This window comes from Euprymna scolopes, chromosome 38, assembly GCF_053919585.1.
Source record: "Euprymna scolopes isolate OS-2025 chromosome 38, ASM5391958v1, whole genome shotgun sequence".
Classification (NCBI taxonomy): Eukaryota; Metazoa; Mollusca; class Cephalopoda; order Sepiida; family Sepiolidae; genus Euprymna; species Euprymna scolopes.
In genome coordinates this window covers 78603261-78629102 of record NC_136519.1, presented here as the reverse complement: position 1 = coordinate 78629102, position 25842 = coordinate 78603261, and the positions used below count along the sequence as shown (strand labels likewise).

General features: G+C 33.9%; 1 protein-coding gene across 3 annotated transcripts in view; it reads left to right on the top strand.

Annotated features, from left to right (window-relative positions):
- LOC145263207 (uncharacterized) overlaps positions 1–25842 on the top strand; it is a 255323-nt gene that overhangs the window by 214643 nt on the left and 14838 nt on the right. For all 3 annotated transcript variants that reach the window (XM_080120282.1, XM_080120283.1, XM_080120281.1), the window contains one exon: positions 22395–22554. In XM_080120282.1, coding sequence (XP_079976408.1) covers positions 22395–22554 — 160 coding nt within the window. The remainder of the gene's footprint in view (positions 1–22394; positions 22555–25842) is intronic.

Sequence of the window (25842 nt, the reverse complement as noted above, 5' to 3'; positions counted from 1 at the left end):
CCCCCCTTGCAAATCCTTCATGATAAACACCCGTCTAGCTAAAACCACTGTCAGTAATTTCCCCCACTCTTTATCTGTGCCTAAATCAAAACGTAGATTCCATGAACATAGCTTTTTTCTGAGAAGTGCACGCCTGTGGAATTCTCTTCCGTTTGCCTGTTTCCCACCTGACTACAACTTGGACGTCTTCAAGTCCAACATAAACAAATTCCTGATTAATCGCCCCCTTAAGTAAGACGCTTTATCAAATCTCCAATACCAACTATTACTACGATATTATCCCATTGATTATTGTACACAAAATAACCCTTATCCCCGTGTGGCTTACGGGCCTTGATAAGTGGTGATCCCCATGTAAAAAAAAAAAAAAAAAAATTGTCCTAGCCAAAAAGGTAAAGCTCAACATATAAAAATAGAGCAACATATATTTATTTAATTTCCTCTAATGATATGAGCCATTACTGAAAATCCATGGATTAAGGAAATAAATATAATTTTTCTCCGTATATTCCTTGTTTCAAACAATGTTAAATATATTTTTATATATATTTTAATCTACAGAATTTAACCTTAATAATTACACTTATATATATATATATATATATATATATATATACAGTACTCTTTCGCTGTTTCACAGTTTATCAGTGCGGCTAGACAAGCAACTACCTCAAGCCTGGATCGAAACCCAACCACCCATATGACAGTCGGAGTTTCTAGCTGTTGCGCTATTTGGCTGCTGTTACGCGGGCAGTAAATTAACAATGTTTTCACATTGTCCAAACACCTAAGCTCAGTTTGTTTACACAAATAGTATCACTTCATACGCTAATGGTAATTTGTGTATCACTTTATATATATATATATATATATATATATATATATATATATATATATATTTATAAAGTGATACACAAATTACCATTAGCGTATGAAGGGCATATATATATATATATATATATATATATGATGATTGCAACGTCTTCTCAGACGAGTGCCACTCCCGCAGACATTTAAAATCCATGAGCCCAAATGTCTGAGGGAGTATCTATACAAATATGATGTTACAGAGTCTTAGCTTTGTACGACAGCTAAGTCTCTCTCTCGGTTCAAAATGTTGAGATCCAGCAACAAGCAAGAGCAAGATAGCCAGCAACAAATTAAACTGCAGACCAGCTTAATGCGGGTATTGGTCTTCCGCTTTATGGTTTTTTAAATCAGAGATTTGCTTCTCCTAGAAAGGTTGCCTTCACCACGGCTTACGGGAGCCCTCTCTACCCCAATACACATATACACACACACAAATATACACGGTGCTAGTTGGCCGTTGGCTATATATAGTAAAAAAATAATTATATATATATATATATATATATATATATATATATATATATATATATATATATATATATATAGTGTGTGTTTGTGTGCATGTATGTACATGGGTGTGTTTATGCATTTATTGAATTTTACACTTTCTGACGCATCTGGCAGGTGATAGGCAGGGCATATGGGGGGTACAGTGCAGATTTTGCAAAACGACATGTTCTGGTTGAATTAGAATGGACTCGTCTGTAGGAATTTGTTCACTGTTTTTTTTTTAATTTTTAATTTTTTTTTATTTTTTGCACAGTGTAGGCGGAGTTGGGTTATTTTTATAAAGAAAAACGTCTCCTCTTTATCAATCTTAATGCATTTTCTTTAGTGCACTGTCAGTTTCTGTTTTTATTTTTTATTTTTTTCGATTGTGGCTTTTTGTTTTACAATGGCATAAGTCAGTGCGAAAAAAATGTAGTCTGTTTTTATTGTCAGAATTCGTAAGACTTTTTTTTTTTTTTTTTTAATTTATTCTTTCTGTCGGTCCCTTAGTCCTCTTTTTATTTTTATTTTTTTTATCTTTTTATTTTATTTTTTTTATCTTTTTATTTTTTTAATCTTTTTATTTTTTTATTTTTTATTATTGTTTTGTTGTCAGTTTTACATTCAATTCTTTGGAAAATAAATCTCGTCTGGCAAACTTTACAAAAACATTCCTCTTTTCTCTGCCGTGTTGTGTTATGGTAGCGTTGCGTTAAAACAAAACCCACGTTTAATATACAAATGGGATGTTCTGTACTTGCATTTAATATGATTAATGTGAGAGGGGGGGGGAAATCATATTTTATGAAATTTGCCGACATCGTTTTTAGTAACACTTAAATTGCTTGGCCTTTGGGTCAAGATCAAAGTGTAGTATCTGTTGTTCAGATGCTGCACTTCAATTTCTTGTTCTTTGTCAGTGGAGGAGAAATCCTTCACGACTGAGACAATTTTTATTTTTGTTCCTTTTCTCCACATTAAAAAACGACCCTGGTGTCTAACTCTGTCCCGTGGGGAGACATTGTAAATAGGAACACTTATTTGGCCTCTTTTAACATTTCTTCACCCCCTCATATATATATATATATATATATATATATATATATATATATATATATATATATATATATATATATAACTACTTAATTTACTCACATAAAATTAATATACGAAAGTATGAATTTATGCGTAAACTTGAAGTATTTACTTCAAAAGTGCTCAATACGTAGGTAAAGCTAGTTAGTAAGTTATATAATGTATATGGCGATTAAGCTACACTGAATATTCCGCGTTTCTTCCACTCTAGGATTCTTCAGGCTTATGTGCATAAGCCTGAAGAATCCTAGAGTGGATGAAACACGGAATATTCAGTGTAGCTTAATCGCCATATACATTTTATAACTTACCATATATATATATATATATATATATATATATATATATATATATATATATATATATATATATATATATAGTCATCTACATTCAGTACTGTTTTGCTGTTTCACCGCTCATCAGTGCGGCTAGACAAGCAACTACCTCAAGCCAGGATCGAAACCCGACTGCCCATATGACAGTTGGAGCTTCAAACCGTTGTGCTATTGTTAATTAATAATGTTTTGACATTGTCCAAATTCCTAAGCTCAATTTGTTTACACAAAGAGCATCGCTTCATATGCTAATAGTAATTTGTATATCACTTCCCAATATTCTCAACCCAAAATAGGGAGCATTATAGTCATCCACATACGGTACTGTTTCGCTGTTTCACAGCTCATCAGTGCGGCTAGACAAGCAACTACCTCAAGCCAGGATCGAAACCCGACAGCCCATATGATCATTGGAGCTTCAAACCATTGCACTATTCAGCTGCTGCTATGCGGGCAGTGAATTAACAATGGTTTGACATTGTCCAAATACCTAAGCTCAGTTTGTTTACACAAAGAGCATCGCTTCATGCGCTAATGGTAATTTGTATATAACTTCCCAATTTTCTGATATATCAATCCTTATTTAAGAAGCTCAATGTAATTATAGAGCAATATACTGAATAGATGACAAAAAGTTATATTCCAAAATTCATGATGTTGACCATCTTATAATTTATTCCTTTAATTCAGTTGACATTTACAATTCTTTACAATATGTGTTTCGTAGCGCAAAATCAATCACTTAATTATTATATCAATCAGTGAATCTATTATGCCTGTAACTAATGGCGTAATGAAAACATATTAAAGGTTTTTGCAGCTTCTCTTCCAATTTTCGGATTTTAATCATGTCCAATCACACTTCATTTCCTTTTGACGGATTGATTGTTGCTATTTCTTCTGATGAGTTAAGGGCATAATAAATTCACTGATTGATATAATAATTAAGTGATTGATGTTGTGCTACGAAACAGATACTGTCAAGAATTGTAAATGTCAACTGAATTAAAAGAATAAATTATAAGATGGTCAACATCATAAACTTTGGAATATAGTCTTTTGTCATTTATTTACTGTATGTATATATATATATATATATATATATATATATATATATATATATGTATATATATATATATATATATATATATATATATATATATATATATATATATATATATATATGAAATAAAAATTACAGCTAAGTTTACCAAAATGATCCAAGATGGTAAAACTAAAGTATATTATAAATATTAAAGAATTAATATTTATAAAGTTATCTCAACCAGATGTAAAAGCTCGATAAAAACAAATAGGAGATAGAGCTTATAATAAGAGCAAACAGTTAATAAAACATGTTAAAAAACACTTTGAAAAAGAGTTAAAAACATATTTCATTTGAAAAGGAAACATTAAATAGGTGGATAGTCCTTAATCTGCGGAGTTTCGAAGAAATACTTTCCTTCTCATCAGAGGGTAGGAATTAGCAAAATGTGGGACCGGATCCCGCATTTTGCTAAGGAGCTGTGTTAGTAGTAGATGTCTCCTTTTTCTGCTTCGTCCTGTTTTCTGCGGTTCTGTGGGGGTCCTTTTCTGAATGAACCGTCCCTTCATGGACCATCTTGCTTCACATGCCCCTCTGAAGAGCAGCATCCTCCCAACGATATATATATATATATATATATATATATATATATATATATATATATATATATATACTAGCTGTACCCTGCCACGCGTTGCTGTTGCTCAGTTTGGTGTAATGGCAAAATCATCATATTAAGAACGCCATATTAAAAATGGCTTTTGGAATGAATACCACAGTTCTCCCCACGTTAAGACGTTTTTTTTTTGTAATAAATTGTTAGTTGAAAGCACAGAATAGTTACCAAACACCATCCCCTCCCCATAGAAAGAATGGCTAAAGAAAATAACGGTTTTCTTTATAGAAACGTATCTGTATGTCACCTAAAAATTTCTTTACTGAAGGAAAACCATTCATACTTTTTTATAAAAATCAACTTCTTTTCAACAAAAAGTGTATTTTCACTGTTAAAAGTTTTCCGGAAAAAAAACGAAAGCTTTAACCTAACAATTTATGGTAAAAAAAGCAAAACCCCAACAATCGACTAACGTATAATGTCACAATATTTGCCGTCTAGTTGTACAAATAGCTTACAACCATGTTATCAAAAAAAGGGACTCGTTAGGTCATCACCGGAATATATCAATAAGTTTGTTTACATATAATTTATTTTAGATTAACCAAATGGTTTAACAAATAAAAGGATTTAATGTGTTTAATTTTATAATTTATTATTGTTTCATAATTAAACATTTAAAACATTAAACGATTCCAATAACACGTTGTTTAACAAATAAAAAGAAATGAAAAATGAAGTTTTAAAATAATTAAATTTGTTTTATTTTATAATGTAAATTTTTTTATTTTATAATTAAAAATTTAAAACATTAAACAATACAAATAAGATGTTGGTTTGATTTTACATCTTATATTGTACTCGGATGCAAATAATGATGCGTCTCCACAGTAATTCAATATTTAACTTCATCTTTCATTATTTCTTTTCGAGAACAAAACCAACATTTTATTTATATTGTTTAATGTTTTTAGTTTTAAATTATAAAAGTAAAACACATTTAATCATTTTAAAACTTCATCTTTCATTATTTCTCTGATTTGTATGTTAAACAACAAAATTTTACAAGAGATATTGTTCCCAGGTGCATAAGATGGCAGATGGTAACCGTAATATGTTTACATATATATTTTTTTTAAATATCTAATAAATGTAAGGTGGAAGCACAAAAATGGTTAGAAAACACCCTCGCCTACTCCGTAAGAATGATTTTCCAAATAATAACGATATATTTCAGCACGCCACCAAAACTTTTTTTTTTTTTATTTTTTTTTTTACAAAGGCATCACCACATTATCAAGGCCCAGAGGCCACTCAAGGATAAGGGTTAAAGAGTGTACAGTAGAAATTGGTCAATATAGTAATCATTAGTAATGAAAATTTGGTAAATTTAATAACTTATATGGAACGGCTCATCAAGAACTTATTTACTTTAGACTTGAACACAACCATATTGTAGTCAGCCGGAAAGCAGGAAAACGGAAGACAATTCCACAGTCGTGCAGTTCTAAGAAAGAAGCTTTGTTCATGGAATCTACGTTTAGGTTTAGGCACAGATAAAGAGTGGGGGAAATTATTGATAGTGTTTACAGCTAGACGAGTGTTTCTTGTGAAAGTTTGGCGAGGGGGGGACCATAGATTGAAGCTCAGTTGAACACTTTCCATGAAAATAACGATACATCAGAGACAAACTCGCAACATCTCTTCTGTGAGATAGAGGTTGCAAGGAGGAGAAAAGGACATCTCCTACGAGGCTACAAAGTCTATTTTGAACTCTATCAAGGCAGGACAAGTCCTTTCTAGCAACTCCTGCCCAGATGTGGCAACAGTATTCCATCCTTGGACGTACCTGGCTCTTATATAGATAGAGAATAGCATCAGCAGTGAGATATCTACTGGATCGATAGAAAGATCTCACCATTTTTCCAGCGGCCTTGGCAACAGATTTGATATATGTGTTCCATTTAAGATCAGGAGTAATGGTCAAGCCCAGAAGCTTGTCAAAACTTGAGGCCTCCTGAAGACGAGAGCCATTCATTTCAATTGATGACAAATGTGGATTAGAATGTTGATGATGTAAAGAGAGAAGCTTGGTTTTAGATGGATTAAAAGTAACCAGCCACTCCTTTCCCCATTGTACTACGTGCTCAAGATCAGAAGAGAGAGAATTGGAGAGAACTTGGTCGTTTACTGTCTTAGATGTGGTACCATAAATGGTAGTGTCGTCAGCATAAATGTCTACAAATGATGTAAGGATATGATTTGGAAGATCATTAATGTAGATCAGGAAAAGAGTTGGGCCCAGGATGGATCCCTGAGGGACACCGGCATTAATACTGTGAGCTTCTGATTTTTGCCCCTCAACTACTACTCTTATGAACCTATCAGAAAGAAATGATTTAATAATTGAGAAGACTTTTCCAGCTATACCATAGCTAGCGATCTTATGAAGTAAACCTTTATGCCATACCCTATCAAAGGCTTTAGATATGTCAAGAGCAATTGCCCTAGAAAGATTGCCACCGTCGAGAGATTTGCTAATCCTATGCGATATAACTGTAAGGACATCTGCTGTAGATCTAGCAGAACGGAAACCATATTGAGTGTCACTAAGAAGGTTATTTTTGTTGAGATGGTTGATTACTTCTGTATTTAACACAGATTCTAGCAACTTACTCATGACGCACAGGAGACTTATTGGCCTGTACTGAGAGGGGGATGAGCGATCACCTGAATTCTTAAATACAGGGCATACTGATGAGATTTTCCAGGGAGATGGGAAACTATTCTCCTTAAGACAACGTTTAAACAGTTTTGTAAGTATGGGCGCTAGTTCAGGTTGAAGTTTTTTGAGTACTATAATTGGAATACCATCAGGGCCAGTTGCTTTACTCGAATCAAGGTTTTTAATTAGCTTGGCAACATCACGTACAGATATACGTATATCACATAGCGTGTTTTCTGATACAGGAGGAAATATTGGGGGTTGGCGGTCTTGGTCGCAAAGGGTAGAATTAGCTGCAAAGTTCTTGACAAAGAGTTTGGCTTTGTCTGATGCTGACGAGATTACCTCAGGTCCATTGATAATAGTTGGGATGGAGCACACGCTTCTGTTCAGGATTCTGTTTGCTATTTGCCAAAACTGGTGGGAACCAAGCCGCTGCTCAGCTACTTTGGACTTAACAGATTGAGCATACAACTCTCTTGCGTTCCTTATTACTTTCTTACAATGGTTGCTGGCAGTCCTGAAAACGGCTTTAGTTTCCATACATCTATTACGTTTGAAGCAGTGGAAAAAGTGATTTCTGTGCGCAATGGCAGCAGCACATTCTGGAGAGAACCATGGCTGGCTGTTAGGTTTTTGCTGAAACTTTTTAGAGGGTATGAAATGGTCAATACCTACAATTAACCATTCAGTTAGGTCTAATACTATAGAGGACACATCCTTTTTAAACATGGAATGCAGAGGTAGATCAGATATAAATGTACGGAAGCTATCCCAGTCAGCCTTAGTGTATCGATATACTGTACGATGAAGAGGTACGTCTGGGGACTTATTACATTTCATTTTTATCTTAATTGATACAACAGAGTGGTCGGAAGATCCAAGAGGCGACAGAACAGAAACTGAACATAGTTCAGGGCAAGTTGTGAGAAAAAGGTCTAGTAGGCTCGCATACTGGCCGTCATTATCGGGCACACGGGTAGGTTCCTGAACAATCTGAGTGAGGTCATAGGCAATGGAGAAATCATGACAGAACCTCCCCTCATCATCAGTCTTGTTTGAGTGGGTCAACCATTCGACGTTGTGAACATTGAAGTCTCCACATACGTGAATGTTAGCTGAAGGATAAGTAGAAAGGACTTGGTCAATTTTCTCAGATATGCTTTGAAAGATAGTAACTCCGCTGTTGTGGGGGCGATAGAGAGTAAATATAAATGCAGTAGTGTGAGCTAAAGCAACCCGGAAGCACATATAGGGTAAGTTAGGATCTTCCCTGGAGATGTCCCTCCCACATGGAAAGCTATCTTTAATATAGGCACATATTCCATGCCCATGGCGATCTTGGGGGTCAGATTTAGAAGTTAAGTTAGAGTATCCTGTAATTGCAAACTCATCTAGGGAAATAGCCTGTCCAATGCCAGTTTCACTTAAAAATAAAAGGTCTGGTTTAGTCTCCTGTAATTGGGTTTCAACCTCTGGAAGGTTAGAACGAAGACCCCTGATGTTGGAGAAGGAGACATGGTAGTAGGGGTCTACGTTGGAAGTTGGAGAACCGGGTTTAATCGTGTATTTTTTCTTGAAACTTGTCATGATGAAATTTTGGAATTTGTGGACTAGGTCGACAGATTTACTTAGAGCAGGACAGAGAGGGGAAACTAAGAGAGAAAAAGAAACAAAGAATTTTTTTTTTTTTTTTGTAGCACATGATAAGGTAAAGCCGTAACAATTACCCACTAGTATGGCATCGAGAGGCCCCACCAGAAGCTACTGCATGGTCCAGATTCCATTCACCAAATGGCAATACAGCAGCCCCAGTACTTTGCACCTGCTGATAGGACAGCCTCCTTAGTGGTTAATCCAAGGTTCGGGTCCCTGACTATCAGGCGGATAACGTCAGCCCAGACAAAACGTTTACCTCCAGCACCCTTACTAGTGACATGGCTACAAGGATAGACATAGAAACAGAAAATTTCCACCAACTCTGCAAACTGTTCGCGCAATAATACTGCCAACCTAGAAAACAGCTTTTTCTTCTCCCTTTGTCAGAAAAATCACTCATTTAAAAAATGAGGACTGAGGGACAAATAAGAAGAAGCGAGAGTAACAGGAGCTGCCGATAACGCATCCACAATGCGTTTTCTACTCTCCATTAAAAAAAAAAAAAAAAAAAAAAAAAAACTATTAAGTATTGTACTTAATAAAAGTCCAACTGACGTGTTTAAGGGAAAGTATGGTGATAGATTCCCCTCTCACGAACTAAAAATGAGTACAATTAGGTAAACTATATAAGAACCGAACATTTCATTTTTATTGGTCAATGTTTGTCATTCTAAATAAAATGAAAGACATGTAATCATTTCAAAACTTCATCTTGAGTTTTTTGTTTTTTTTAATTTGTTAAGCACATGATCACATTTTCAATAAGTATGTTATTATATTTTACCCATTTAGAGGTTGTAAAACATGTTAACAAACTTTTGCTCGATACGGGTGACGACTTTAAGCGTCCCTTTTAGTGTTTACCTGGTGTGAGGACATATGTACAACTAAACGGCGAATATGCCCCCAAAAATCCGGTATTATTTAACTTTAAGGCCTGTCTCATGTTGGTATATAAGAAAATAATGCTTTGTAGATTTATTTCGGTGCCCTGAAAACGAATCTGCAGACCGTTTCCGTCGCAAAAAAAAAGTAGTTTTCATGATATGAAGAAATTACTTTTTCGAAAAGTGGGTGATCACTTTGCGATGTAAATGTAACTTGGAATGAGCACCCACTTTGTGGCCACGTGAGAGAGCGGCATTTTTTGTGTGTTTATTTTTGTTTGATTTGCTTTGCATGATAATAACCCCTGGATTCTGGGACAATTTTCCATTTCACAGCTCTAGCCATCGTTTAAGCTACGCGCGAGCATAAACGGCCTTGTCAAAAAAAAAAAAAAAGAAGCTTATATGCAATAAACAACGAAAGAAAATGCCTCCTCTCTCAGGTGGCCAGAAAGTGAGTGCTCATGTTAAGTTAAATTTACATGGAAAAGTGATCACCAAGTTTTCGGAAAACTAAATTTCTCATATCATGTAAAGTATTTTTTGTGACGGAAATGGTTTACAGTTTCGTTTTTAGCACACCGAAATCTACAAAAATTTTTTTTGTTATATATGAACGTGAGGCGGGCCTTCGGGGGGGAGAAAAGTTTGTAAACAGATATTGAAATATTGTAAATCAGAAGTCATCAACTCATGGTGCATGGGTAAAAATAGTTCCGCATTTACTGAAAATAATTTTATTTAATAATAATTTCTGTGTTACTATTTTAACGATTTTAAAATAAAAGTGTATTATAGTAAGAATCGTTATGTTTCGTCATTTCAAAATGGTAAACCGGAAGTATATTCGCTAATCGGCTCGGATAAAATCAGAAATTTTCCTCGACGAATAAAAGTTTTTTTTTTAATAAGGTAATATTTACTTTTTAATATTTAAAAACACAGTTAGATGATAAAGATTCACTGTTATAAAATTTCACAGAAAACGGGATTGTAAATTTCTAGTTTATCGATTTTGAATAAAACAGACGTTCCATATATATATATATATATATATATATATATATATAAAATTGCTTGATCTGTGTAAGTTAATAGGCATTCATGGGTGTGTGGTGGTGTTTGCTCAGTTGGTACAGTGCTCGCCTAGCATGCAAGAGGCTCGGGTTTCAAATCCTGAGCTCGGATGTGTCTAACTGATGAGCCAAAATGAGGGCGAAACTCGAGTCTTGAACTCCCGGTTTGTTGGCTTTCTCGGCTCTTGTGGGTTGCGACGTTGGTTTGGCTGTGGAAAGTGATTATATATTCTCTCACACATTCTGAATATATATATATGTGTGTGTGTGTGTGTGTGTGTGTGTGTGTGTGTGTGTAAGTTGTTTATTAACCAAATAGAAATGCTTTATAATTTAAACCCATATGGAAACAAGGACATCTATAGCTTTCCCTAAATAACAAGGATGGCAACCTTAATAAGCACACGATGCGAATTCTATTGACTTTCATTTTAAACATATTTTATTTCTTTCTAAGAAGAAAAGAAAACATTTTCTAATGATTATACGTAAAGAAAAATTCAATATTGACATAAAAATATTGATTGTTCTATGTAAACGAAACAGGTCTGTAAAGTGTAGCAAAGTTTTGATATGTTGAAAGAAATAAATGTTAAGATAAATAAAATCTCTTTTTCATTTTCTTTTTCTCCATTGTTTTTATTTCCTTCATTTATTTGCCTTCTCGTCTATTTCTTTTTTGTCACTTCATATTTTTTCTTCTTTTTCTGCGTTTACTTCTTGTCCGGTTTTTTTTGTCCATTTTTTTCTATGTTCTCCCTTTTTTCTTCTATTTCTCTTTTCTTCATTTTTTTCATTTTCCTTTTCTTTTTTGTTTATCCGTCTCCCTCTTCATTCTTGTTTTACTTCATTTTCTTTTCCTTTTTTTGGTTCCCCAAATTTATCGGAGAGAGACTTATGTTTTCAGTGACGTCCGTGCGTCCGTTAGTCCAGACGATTGTTAGATAACCGCCCATTAGTTTTTCCTGGAATTTTGCCACAAATTGTATTTCATTAAATAGATGTGCACAGTAAAAAAAATTTTTTGCAAAAATTCCCGTTGCTCCCCCCCAGGGGCTTTCAAAAGAGGTCAAGAATGCCCCCAAATTGCCAAAAATTACACGTTTTGCCCCATAACTTTTGATCCATCCATTAAATTTTTCTAAAACTTGGTCAAAATATGGAGCCCATTGTTCTTAATACAAATTCAGTATGGGTGACCCTGGCAAAATTTTGGTTCGCGTCACCTAACAATTTAATGAAAAAAAAGGGAGAGTTGTTTTACTATACACATAGATTTGAAAAAGTTGTCAAAAAAAAACAAATATATAACAAATGTTATCAAAGATTGAGATTGTCGGACTGACTTCCTCATCTTGGTTGTAATCGTCACAACGTTTCGGCCGTTTTGCCCTCCGGCCTTCATGAGGTGTTTTGTATTGAACTGGGGAACCGTTTGTTAGGAATCTCGAACCCAACCCTTTATTATTATTACGGGGGTACCATGTTCGGACTTCAGCTAGGCTCTGGGACATAGTTGCTGATTCTCTGTTTTGAATGTTACTTTTCACTGCCTTTGTTCAGGATTGAACTCACCACCTTTGGGTAACTGTAAACTTTGATACAGTCAATTACTAAATGTTATCAAAGGCAAGATAAATTACTTTTTCTATCTAACTGGATAAGTTTTTAGTGTTTTTATTTAATGTAAAATTTTTATTCGGTTCGAAAATCATACAGTGTTTATCGATATATTTGAAAAGGACAAATGGCGGCGTGCTCGCTGTTGAATACGTGAAGTTCAAACTAAGAAACTATACAAAATACTGTTAGAAACTCATTATATGTTACCGTGACATAGGATAACATATATTGAGTGTGTTTCTAATATTATTTTGTAATACAATATCGTAGATGTTTTCTACAATTTCTTAGTTTTTAACCAATGTTCACATTATGGTATGATTGTCTTTTAGTAGTTATGTGAACTTCATTTCCATATTCATTTATTCTGCACTGATATGAAAATGAAGACTATAGCGGAGTATATGATTCCTAACCATGTAACTGATGAAAATACACTACATATTTTGATGAAAAACATGGGGAAAAATGAACATAGAAGAACAAAACCCCAAAACTTTAAATATCATTTCTGTATTAAAATAATAGTTATTTAAATATTTCAACATATAATCTTGCGGGGGAAATCCAGTTTCCCAATAAGGGGCACTCTGGATAGGAACAAAAATAATCTCAGTCATGAAAGATTTCTCCTCCACCGACCGAGAACATAAAAGGTGAAGTGTAGCATGAAAACAGATACTACACTGTGATCTTGTTCCGAAGGCTAAGAAATGTTTGTGTTTTTTTTGTTTTTTTTTTACATAGACGTCACCACTTATCAAGGCCAATAGGCCACTCAAGGATAAGGGTTAAAGAGTGTAGAGTAGTCAAAAGGACAATATAGTAATCGATAGTAATGGAAGTTCGGTAAATTTGTTAACCTAAGTGGAACGGCTCATCAGAAACTTGTTCACGTTGGACTTGGAGACAACCATATTATAGACAGCTGGAAAGCAGGAAAACGGAAGACAATTCCACAGGCGTGCAGTTCTAAGAAAGAAGCTTTGATCATGGAATCTACGTTTAGGTTTAGGTACAGATAAAGAGGGTTTAATATGTTTCTTTAATTGTTTGTTCCCTAAATTCATAATTCAGTTTTATTATTATTAAATTGTATATTGCTTTAAAATTACGTAATTTTACATAATATTTATATTTTATATTGAATAAACTTCAGTTTCATTATTAACCGAATTGGGTTCCTTTTATTTTCTTTTTTAACATGTTTTAATGCTCTTTTTAAAAATGCCCTCATATAGTATCCAAACAGTGATAGTTTGACAAATCTTACCTACATTGTCAGCAGGCATTTTTCAGTTAAAAGGCCTTCTATATCTCGGTGGTCGTGGTTTGATCCACCCATTAGATTTTTCTGAAACTTGGCCAAAATGTAGAGGCCATTGTTCTTAATATAAATTCAATATGGGTGACCCTGATAAAATTCTAGTTCGTATCCCTCTGGGACTTTTGGGGCTAAAAAGACATGGCTTTGTGGAGCTTTTTTTTTCATATTACTCAAAAACTTGATATGTATGTCTATATAATGGTTTTCCATGGTGCTGAATTCAAATATACATGTCTTAAGGCATAAAACTGTATCGTTTGTCTATTTTCACTGGGATTCGGCATTTCCAGGAGCTCAAAAGAGGGCAAAAATGCCAAAAAAAAAAAAAAAAAATTGCAAAACATGACACTTTTTGCGTTTGATCCATCCATTAGATTTTCCTGAAATTTTGACCAAAATGTGAAGGCAACGTTGGCCCTTCATACTTCTCACATTCATCATTTCTTCACTATTTTTTGTGGCGTCATTTTACATGCAACACCAGAGGGGGGCACGCATGCGCGCCCTGTTTCTTCGTTTACTTCTTGTTATTTTTTTTCATTTTCTTCTTTGTTCTCTTTTTTTTTCTGTTTTCCTTTCTTCATTTTTTCATTTTCTTTTTCTTTTCTGTTTTTCCTTCTCCCTCTTCAGTCTTGTTTTACTTCATTTTCTTTTTCTTTTTTATTTTCACTTTTATTTTCTTTTTCTTCTCTCTTTCTTCTTTTTCTTCTCAATTTTTCTCTTTCGTCTTCTTTTTCTTTGTTTATTTTTCTTTCTTTCCCTCCCCTTCTTCTTTCTTACTCTCATCCTCTCTCTTTTATTCTTTCTTCCCTTTAACTTCTCTTTCAGTCTTGCCTTCTTCTAAATTTCCTTACTTTCAGTTTCTCTTTCATACCAACCCCCTTTTCTCCTCCGTCCTCTTTCTTTCATTCCACCTCGTTTACCAAAACCAATTACCAATTCCTTCAATCAGAGATCAATTAAAAAATGCCGCCATCTTTCAACAGCAAAAAAAGAAAAAGAAGAAAGGAGAGAAAAACAAACAAACAAAGAAACAAAAAGGAAACAAAACCATTTTGAAATTCTTGCCTCGTAATCGAACAGCGCCAATTTGCCGTTGACGGAAGAATGAGTCTTTGGAATCGGTTCGACGAATTACCAGCAGAAAAAAGACAGTAACATCTGCACACATTGGATTTACTTTAGACACAAAAAAAAGCATAATTTCAAAACGATTGCAACAATATCTATTTAATTAAGCAATTAAAATAGAATAATGTTTCTTAGATCCCCCTCACCCTCTCTCTCACCTGCTCTCTCCCTTTCTCTATATTTTTCTAATAGTATAAAACTAGTCTATTTAGCTCATTAAAAACAGGCAATGTAACCCGTTGACTTGGAACAAGTACTTTATGCCAAATTCATGGTTGAATAAGATTAAATTTGTGCTCATTTTTACATTTAAATATAGTTCCTATTAACCCCTTTGTAGACATGGAATTGAACCCAAGACGCCCAAGTAGATATACTATAGATACCATATTATAATCATGATAAACTTGCTTTTTTTGTGACAATTAACTTTTCATAGCATGTCCATTGCTTCTTGAAATACCAAGATCGATCCAGTAGTTTTCAATAGAAAACAGACAAACAGAAAAACAGACTGAGAGAAATATACTATAGATGCAATATTATAATTATTATAAACTCGTTTTCATGCAATTAATTTTTCAGAGCATGTCCATTGCTTCTTGAAATAAAAAGTCAGGTACAATATATATTCAGTAAAAAAATGCATGGGAATTTTGTAATTCGATTCCATGAATTCAGCATCCCCTTGTCACATTTGGGCTGGTGCATCTACTGCTTGTCTCTCACTTCCTGACAGGGTACAAAAGAGAGTTGCACACCTGATAGATCCTGAACTGTCATCTAAGCTTCAGCTACTGTCCCACCGACGAAATGTTGCATCCCTCTACTTGTTCTACAAGTACTTTAACGGTGAATGCTCTGACAAATTGCATCCCCTTGACGTGACTACCCCCGACAAACCCGACAAGCAGCTAAGTCCCACCCCTTCACATTAGAGATCCCTAGATGTAAGAAAGCCTTTTACTCCAATAGTTTCTTTCTCAGACCTGCTAGACTTTGGAACTTCCTTCCGGGATTCTGCTTTCTCAACTGTACTGACATGCAGAAGTTCAAGTGTAATGTGAACAAACATCTTGCTACCCATCTCCCTTCATAATGACCCTGCAACTTATGTCCCCGATAGTAGCCCTCTACTTCAAAATGGCACTGTGCCTTGTTTGGGGTGAAAATTGATTTAAAAAAAAGACTATGCGTAAGACAGATACCATAATGCTTCGTTCGCTGTGCCTTATCGTAACAAAGGTATATACAAAATTTCACTTAGACTGAGTGCTTTATGCAAATTGGTAATTGAATATGATTAAATTTGCTCATTTTTCCATTAAATACTAATCGCTATGAATATGTTATTTGTTTGTTGGTCCCCCGACAAAAGGAGGGTGGACCAGTAAATTCACCCTTGTCCGTTTGTCCGTTCATTTGTCCGCACTTTTCTCAATAACTACGACTTGGAATTCTTTTGAAATTTTGCACAAACATTAAACATGATATGAGTAAAAAAGTAACAGAACAGATTTTCCGGGAAAACTCCGGTTGCCCCCCCCCCTAGGGGTGCCTTTTGGATTAAAATAGCTAAAATTGACATTTTTGTGCTTATTAAAAAAAAATTGATGGATATTTATAAAATTTTCTGAAAAGTTGGTGACCTTTGGGGCTAAATGGGTGGGGGTGGGGAGCAAATGTTTTTATATGCCTCGTTCACTGTGCACTCATGGGGGACCATACATGCTTCACTTCTTTTTGTTTTGCGATACTTTTTGAATGAATTCAATTATTTATACAAAAGTTCATTTTTACCTAAATGCAAGTTTGGAATAATTTTTCCTTTTACTAATTTGGTACCCTCAAATGGGGAGTGGCATATATGTTGTTTTTAAAATATAATTATCCAGTGACACGTGTTTCGTCGTCTACGACTCATTAGAGTGGCTGAATCTAGCGAGATTCGAAATCAGGACCACATGGAAAGAAGCCTAAACCTCTACCCCTGGGTTATCTCGCGTGACTGCTGGCTGTATCGCGATTTATGTAGATGTTATTCATTTGTTTTTGTTTTGCAATATTTTTTGAATGAATTCAATTATTTATACGAAAGTGTATTTTTTTTTTTCACATTTGGGCTGGTGCATCTACTGCTTGTCTCTCACTTCCTGACAGGGTACAAAAGAGAGTTGCACACCTGATAGATCCTGAACTGTCATCTAAGCTTCAGCTACTGTCCCACCGACGAAATGTTGCATCCCTCTACTTGTTCTACAAGTACTTTAACGGTGAATGCTCTGACAAATTGCATCCCCTTGACGTGACTACCCCCGACAAACCCGACAAGCAGCTAAGTCCCACCCCTTCACATTAGAGATCCCTAGATGTAAGAAAGCCTTTTACTCCAATAGTTTCTTTCTCAGACCTGCTAGACTTTGGAACTTCCTTCCGGGATTCTGCTTTCTCAACTGTACTGACATGCAGAAGTTCAAGTGTAATGTGAACAAACATCTTGCTACCCATCTCCCTTCATAATGCCCCTGCAACTTATGTCCCCGATAGTAGCCCTCTACTTCAAAATGGCACTGTGCCTTGTTTGGGGTGAAAATTGATTTTAAAAAAAGACTATGCGTAAGACAGATACCATAATGCTTCGTTCGCTGTGCCTTATCGTAACAAAGGTATATACAAAATTTCACTTAGACTGAGTGATTTATGCAAATTGGCAGTTGAATATGATTAAATTTGCTCATTTTTCCATTAAATACTAATCGCTATGAATATGTTATTTGTTTGTTGGTCCCCCGACAAAAGGAGGGTGGACCAGTAAATTCACCCTTGTCCGTTTGTCCGTTCATTTGTCCACACTTTTCTCAATAACTACGACTTGGAATTCTTTTGAAATTTTGCACAAACATTAAACATGATATGAGTAAAAAAGTAACAGAACAGATTTTCCGGGAAAACTCCGGTTGCCCCCCCCCCCTAGGGGTGCCTTTTGGATTAAAATAGCTAAAATTGACATTTTTGTGCTTATCAAAAAAAAATTGATGGATTTTTATAAAACTTTCTGAAAAGTTGGTGACCTTTGGGGCTAAATGGGTGGGGGTGGGGAGCAAATGTTTTTATATGTCTCGTTCACTGTGCACTCATGGGGGACCATACATGCTTCACTTCTTTTTGTTTTGCGATACTTTTTGAATGAATTCAATTATTTATACAAAAGTTCATTTTTACCTAAATGCAAGTTTGGAATAATTTTTCCTTTTACTAATTTGGTACCCTCAAATGGGGAGTGGCATATATGTTGTTTTTAAAATATAATTATCCAGTGACACGTGTTTCGTCGTCTACGACTCATTAGAGTGGCTGAATCTAGCGAGATTCGAAATCAGGACCACATGGAAAGAAGCCTAAACCTCTACCCCTGGGTTATCTCGCGTGACTGCTGGCTGTATCGCGATTTATGTAGATGTTATTCATTTGTTTTTGTTTTGCAATATTTTTTGAATGAATTCAATTATTTATACGAAAGTGTATTTTTATTTGGGGTACAAAATTGGTAAAAGGGATAATTATTCCCAACTCGCATTTAGGTAAAAAAAAAAATATGGCAGAAACTTCTTGAATCAAATTCAAGCACAATTAAACAACGTGGAGGTTTCTACAATGTACCGCCATTAATAAGTAAACTTCTGTTAAAAGAACATAATTTTATTTTAGACAGAGGTTAATTCTCTCACACTATAGAAAACATCACCTATAATAATTACTACATATAATCAGTCAATAAATTACATAACAAAAATACACTCATTTCACAAAAAACACTAGTCTAGCTGAAATCACTATCAATAATTTCCCCCACTCTTTATCCGCGCCTAAACCTAAACGTAGTGTCCATGAACAAACCTTCTTTCTTAGAACTACACATCGGTGGAACCCTGTTCCGTTCTGCTTACCAACTGACTACAATGTAGTCGTCTTCAAGTTCAACATAAACAAATTCTTGATGAGACATCCCCTTAAGCAATCCAATTTACCAAATTTTTATCACTAACGATTACTACGATATTGTCCCGTTGACTACTGTACACTCATGAACCTTTATTCTCGAGTGGCTTCCGGGCTTTGATAAGTGGTGTCTCTGTTGCAAAATAAAAGAAAAATTAATTTCAACCAATGTTATTATACAATGGGCGTTAGACATCCATATTTGGATTATAACGAGCATATTTCTTCCAAAAAGTATATGAATTGCATCATATCTTTTTAAATATATTAACGGCTATATGACATTATAAAAAAAAATCTTACTCTCTTTCCCATTGAATTTCCAACGACTTTTTTTATTTCTGAAATGGACCAGGGTTATACATTTCATTAGATAAAAAATATATTTTCAAATATTTGTACTGGTGTTTCGTTTTCTTAATTCCATTTATCCAGAGGAAGTCTTGCAATAAAGACGAAACGTTGATGAACACATAAGTTGGTTTGTTCCTTTTTATCTCTATTTCGTCGAAATACTATTTCCATTATTCTCATCATATATATATATATATATATATATATATATACAAACACACACACACACATATATAGAAAACGAGAGGGAGGGAGGCAGAGAAATATATATATATATATATATATATATATATATATATATATATATATATATATATATGAGCAAACAGTTAATAAAATATGTTAAAAAACACTTTGAAATGAGTTAAAAACATATTTAAGCTGAAAAGGAAACACTAGATAAATGGATAGTCCTTAATCCGCGGAGTTTCGAAGAAATACTCTCCTTCTCATCAGAGGGTAGGAATTAGCAAAATGTGGGATTGGATTTTGCATGCAGAAGTATTTGATGAAACAACAAGTTATATATATATATATATATATATATGTTTTAATAAAAACCAAGACTTCAAAGAATGGGTTGGTAGCAACAAATAGTGTAGTTCATCGTTAGTTACAATTGTCTTAAGAATATTCGGACAAATTCAAACATTATGTCGTTCGAAAATTTTCACAAGAACAACCTCTCTTCAGACTTATTGAATAAAAAACACTTTAACAATGAGAAACATTTCCCTTATAAGGAAAAGAAAACAAGCAAAAATATTTTACCGATTCCGCATCCTTTCAAAGTATTTTGTTGAAGATTTATATATTTACTTATTTTCGTATCTCACTTAAAAAAAAAAAAAAATATATATATATATTCATAGATATTTACCTTAATGGCTATACACGCCCCCCTCCCCCCGCTGATAACTTTGCCCGTTCACTCATTCTTTCTATCATTCACACTCAGGAAGATCGAAGGATCGGTCGAAAATTATGTGCTTTTGAAGGAAACATTCTTGTTTTTTCGAAAAGACTTTTTGTATTCCTACACGTCAACACACAGGAAATAAATACAGAAAAGATATAAACATTCATATATTTTTCGTATTGATTTTTTTATTCATATATCTATATATATACATATATATGTGTGTGTGTATATATATATATATATATATATATATATATATATATATATATGCGTGGATTTTTTTAACAATCAATTTTAATACCTTTTAAATGGTATTATATTGATTATTGTACCAATATTAACCTCGGTTTAGCTCGATGAGAATTCAGAGCAATATAATTTATACAATCAGAAAAAACAACACCTTTTTTTTAGTAGTACACAATTTTTGTTTTTATTATTTTTTTATGACATGTTATTGTATATTTTTTCTTAGTCTGACAGCTGTTTCGAAGGGTAAAAGGACAAACGGTTGTTTTAATTATAACATACCGAATTTTCATTATTTACCGTTATTGTCTCCGAAGAGAACGGTAAATAATGAAAATTCGGTATGTTATAATTAAAACAACGAAACAGCCGTCAGACTAAGAAAAAATATATAATAACATGTCATAAAAAATAATAAAAACAAAAATTGTGTACTACTAAAAAAAAGGTGTTGTTTTTTCTGATTGTATAAATTATATATATATATATATATATATATATATATATATATATATATATATATATATATATGTTTTTTTTTTGATTACCGTTTTATCTGTTTAGTTACATATGTTTCGGATGTTGGACCATGTTTACGATCCAGCAGCCTCGTCAGACCTTACAGAAATGGTTGTTAATATATAACAACCATTTCTGTAAGGTCTGACGCTGTTGGGTCGTAAACATGGTCCAACATCCGAAACATATGTAACCAAACAGATAAAACGGTAATAAAAAATAACACGCATATTTGCTCTGCAATAGTATTGAGCACTCTCTTCAGGTTTTTACTAATTACCAGTTTTAATCATTCCAAGTTAAAAATATTCAAAAATATCTAGATAATCAACATTTTTCACTGATACAGGTACACACAGATTTCATATATATATATATATATATATATATATATATATATATATATATATATATATATATATATATATATATATATATGAGCAAACAGTTAATGAAATATGTTAAAAATATGAAATATGTTAAAAAACACTTTGAAATGAGTTAAAAACATATTTAATTTGAAATGTATTGAAGTTTTACCTTTGGATTTTACCGTCACTGGATATTTTTATCTTCCACCAGACTATCCATTAATGTGTAATCACCTTTTTCTTTACCATATTCCTTCTGCTTAACTTATTTTGTTTTCAAGTAAGATCTTTGACTTATTTGTTGTTTCATCAAATACTTCTGCATGCAAAATCCGATCCTGCATTTTGCCAATTCCTACCCTCTGATGAGAAGGAGAGTATTTCTTCGAAACTCCGCGGATTAAGGACTATCCACTTATTAAGTGTTTCCTTTTCAAATTAAATATGTTTTTAACTCATTTCAAAGTGTTTTTTAACATATTTCATCAACTGTTTGCTCATATTATAAGCTCTATTTCCTATTTGGTATTATCGAGCTTTTATATCTGGCTGAGTTAATTTTATAAATATTAATTCTTTTATATTTATAATTTACTTTAATTTTACCATCTTGGATCATTTTGGTAAATTCAATTGTAATTTTCATTTTAAATATATATATATATATATATATATATATATATAATTATTTTTTTACTATAATAATTAAAATAATTAAATACCTAAGTGATAATGTGTATCTAAGGACTTTTCTTAACCTATATACTCAACGAATTTTTTATCTACAAACTTGAAATTTGGTATATAGGGTATTCAGACACGTGGAAAACTTTTTAATTGATACGTGGAGGGGGGTCATCGGATTTTTATCTGTTTGTCAGCTGTTTCACGAATGTGCATGTGTGAAGAATAACTAGGTTTAAAAACACTTTTTAAGGATTGTGGCATGATGGCCTGATGGTTATCGTACTTGACTCACAGTCTTTAGTTTTTTTATTTCGATCTCAGCTCAAATATGTTTTTCAATTACTTGTTTCACAGCAGTAATGTTTTTAAGATGTGACCCAGTTTCACCATTCATATCTAATTTCGTTTTTATCAGGTTTCTGCAAGAACTCAGTCTGGAAGGCAACCAGTTGACCATTCTACCCGCTTCGATTTTGTCGCTCGACCTACACTTCCTCAGTCTCAAGAATAACTTCCTGCACCATTTGTTTTGGAAAACGACCAAAAAGTTCTACATGGAAAAAAACTCTGCCATCGTAAGTTCTGAAGTGTTTCTATCCAAGACAAGCAGAGAAATTTTCTTTCTTTCTTTTTTTTTTTTTTTTTTTACTCATGGGTCATCGCTTAACAAGGCCCGAGGGTGGGGTGTGAGGGTCACTCTAGGATAATGGTTAAAAGTGATGGTCACCACAAGACGATTAGAAGCAGTAGGCAGAATGAGGGAGAAGACGATGATGACCACTGTTATGTTTGACGTTCATCTTCGTCGCCAACTGTTATGTTTGCAGGTTGAACCAAATAACGTATAAGGCAATACAAATGAAGACTCAACAAACAAAGGTAGATCAATAAGAAGTATATTAGGAAAAGTATATTCACAGTATATTTACATAATGGTTGTCAGGTAAGAGTCTTGGCTGGAGAACATATCTGCTCTTGGCTCGGCCTTCGGTGGCTTCTGGTTAACACACACTCAGACTAACCGAGTCTTGTTATTTATGTGTAATATTATCCACATATGTAAGTGAGTGGGTACCACCTCAACAACCACAATGATGACCCAAAAGACATAAAGAGAGACCTTGGAATAGAAACTCAGTAATATGAAAACAAACTCAAAAAGCTTAATCTTTTTTTCCCTTGAGCGCCGACGATTATGTGGTGATCTGATTTTAGTCTACAATCTCCTTAATGGTCATTTTGATATTAGTATGTAATCTATCCAAGGTTATGCCGGCATGTTGAAAATTGTGATTTTGCTGTGAAGGTTGGTTTATGCAAAAAAAAGTTCAGGGGGTCAAGGTTGTCAAACTCTGTAGCTGGGGTCCTGAAATAGGTCATATGCAAATTTGGAAAGGTGCTCGGCTACTGTATGTTCTTTTCTGTAAATCTCATCAATGGGCATTATGATTGGTTTATGCAAAAAAAGTTCAGGGGGTCAAGGTTGATATACCTTAGAAGCTTTAATTTACTCCCATACCAGAAAGAGAACGACGCAGACAATACATGAAACTTTTCCACCGCCGATTTTTTGATTGAACCAAAGGAGAGCTGCTTTCTCAAATAAAATTCCTGGACCTAAGAATAGATTTTCCCAGTTGACTATAAAGTAATCGTTTCAAGTACAAACTAAACAAGTTCTTGTGGAGCTGTCCTCTTGAATTTAATCTAATACAATTTAAAAAAAAAAGGACAGCAAAGTGCGAGTCGAAAAGGATGCATGTGTAAAGTTGAAGGCGAGAAATGCCTGTCTACGGCCAGCATATGGTCGAGAAAAAAGAAAAACGCTACAGGTTTAGGTGGACGTGTGACCCCGTGGTGGTGGTGGGGAGAGACTTTTAAGCTGGTGTTGAGACAGCAGGTTTTTATTAATCTCATGGTGAATGAAATGAACAGAAAAAAATTTAAAAAATTTTTTAAATAAAAAAATAAAAAAATAAAAAAATAAAAAAATTTAAAAAATTAAAAATTAAAAAAATACAAAAAATACAAAAAATTAAAAAATTAAAAATTAAAAAATTAAAAATTAAAAAATTAAAAAAATTGAAAAAATTTTAAAAAATAAAAATATAAAAAAAAACAGGCATTGTTTGGAAAGTAATGATAATAACTGCTTTTTGTTAAAAAAAAAAAAAAAGCCGAGTTCATTTATTGTTTGTGTGACATTGTTTTACCGGGTGGAACCATAATAGATGTTCAGTCAAGCACTGGCGCCGGAATACATGTTTGAATTAGAAATAGTTCCTCACTGTAGAAGCATTGTGTAATTTGAAAATTTCGAAAAATTTGAACCCGAAAATAATGCATTTTTGGTCCACTGATTTATCGGATAGGGACCCATGTTTTCAATGGTGTCCGTGCGTCCCTGTGTCCGTGCGTCCACGCATCTATGCTTTCACGCATCTGTGCCTCTGTGCTTCTGTGCATCTGTGCTTCTGTGCATCCATTAGTCCAGATGATTGCCAGATACCCAGCAATTAGTTGTTCCTGAAATTTTGCTGCAAATTGTATTTCATTAAATAGATGTGCACAGTAAAAAAAAGATTTTTTTGCAAAAAATTCCTTTTGCATCCCCAGGGGTTCAAGAGAAATCCAAAATGCCCCAAAAAGGCCCAAAATGACACGTTGTGCCCAATAACTTTTGATCCATCCATTAGATTTTTCTGAAACTTGGCCAACATATGGAGTCCATTATTTTTAATATAAATCAAGTATGGGCAACTCTGGCAAAATTCTGATTCGTGTCCCCGAGGACTTTCAGTGCTAAAAACGCCCCTTTTTGTGGCCCTTTTTCATATTTCTCAACAAAAATTTGATATGTCTGACTATATAGTGTTTTTTCACGGTTGTCAACTCAAATATACATGTGTTAAGGCATGAAACAGCACCGTCATCCATTGACACTGGGATTCGGCGAAAAATGACACTTCTTGCCCCATAGCGTTTGATCCATCCATTAGATTTTCCTGAAACGTGGTCAAAACGTGGAGGTCATTGTTCTTAATATAAATTCAGTATGGGTGACCCTGACAAAATTCTGGTTCGCATCCCTCTGGGATTTTTAGGGCAAAAAAAAACATGCCTTTTTGGAGCTCTTTTTTCATATTACTCAAAAACTTGATATGTATGTCTATATTGTAGTTTTCCATAGTGCTGAATTCAAATATACATGTCTTAAGGCATGAAATTGCAATGTTTGTCCATTTTCACTGGGATTTGGCATTTCCAGGAGCTCAAAAGAGGTAAAAAATGCCCCCAAATTGCAAAAAATGACACTTTTTGCCTCATAGCGTTTGATCCATCCATTAGATTTTCCTGAAATTGCAGCCAAAATGTGAAGGCAACGTTGGCCCTTCATACTTCTCACATTCATCATTTCTTCACTATTTTTTATGGCGTCATCTCACATGCAGCACCAGAGGGGGACCACACACACGCGGCTTGTTTTTTTTTAATAGGAGAAGTTTTCTACCTCTTCATCAGGTATATATTATTTAGTTATTGGAATTCTTTTGAGATGAGTAATTTGTATATTTTTATTTACTAGCAGTTCAGCTCAGCTTTGCTCGGGCCCTATGTACTGTTCATAACTTTATGTGCATATGTATATATGTATTTAAAAAGTTTTACTCATGTCCAGGTAACCTACATCTGAAATTTCAAGTGTTTAGACCCATAATTAGCGGAGGAGTTTTGTAGAATCTGCAATGGTCAACTCTTTCAACTTTCACCTCTCGGTAGCTAAATTTTTGCTCAAAAACTGATTAAAAAGCTTGCTGCATGTCTGAATACCCTTTATGTAAAATTTCAAATGTTTAGACCCA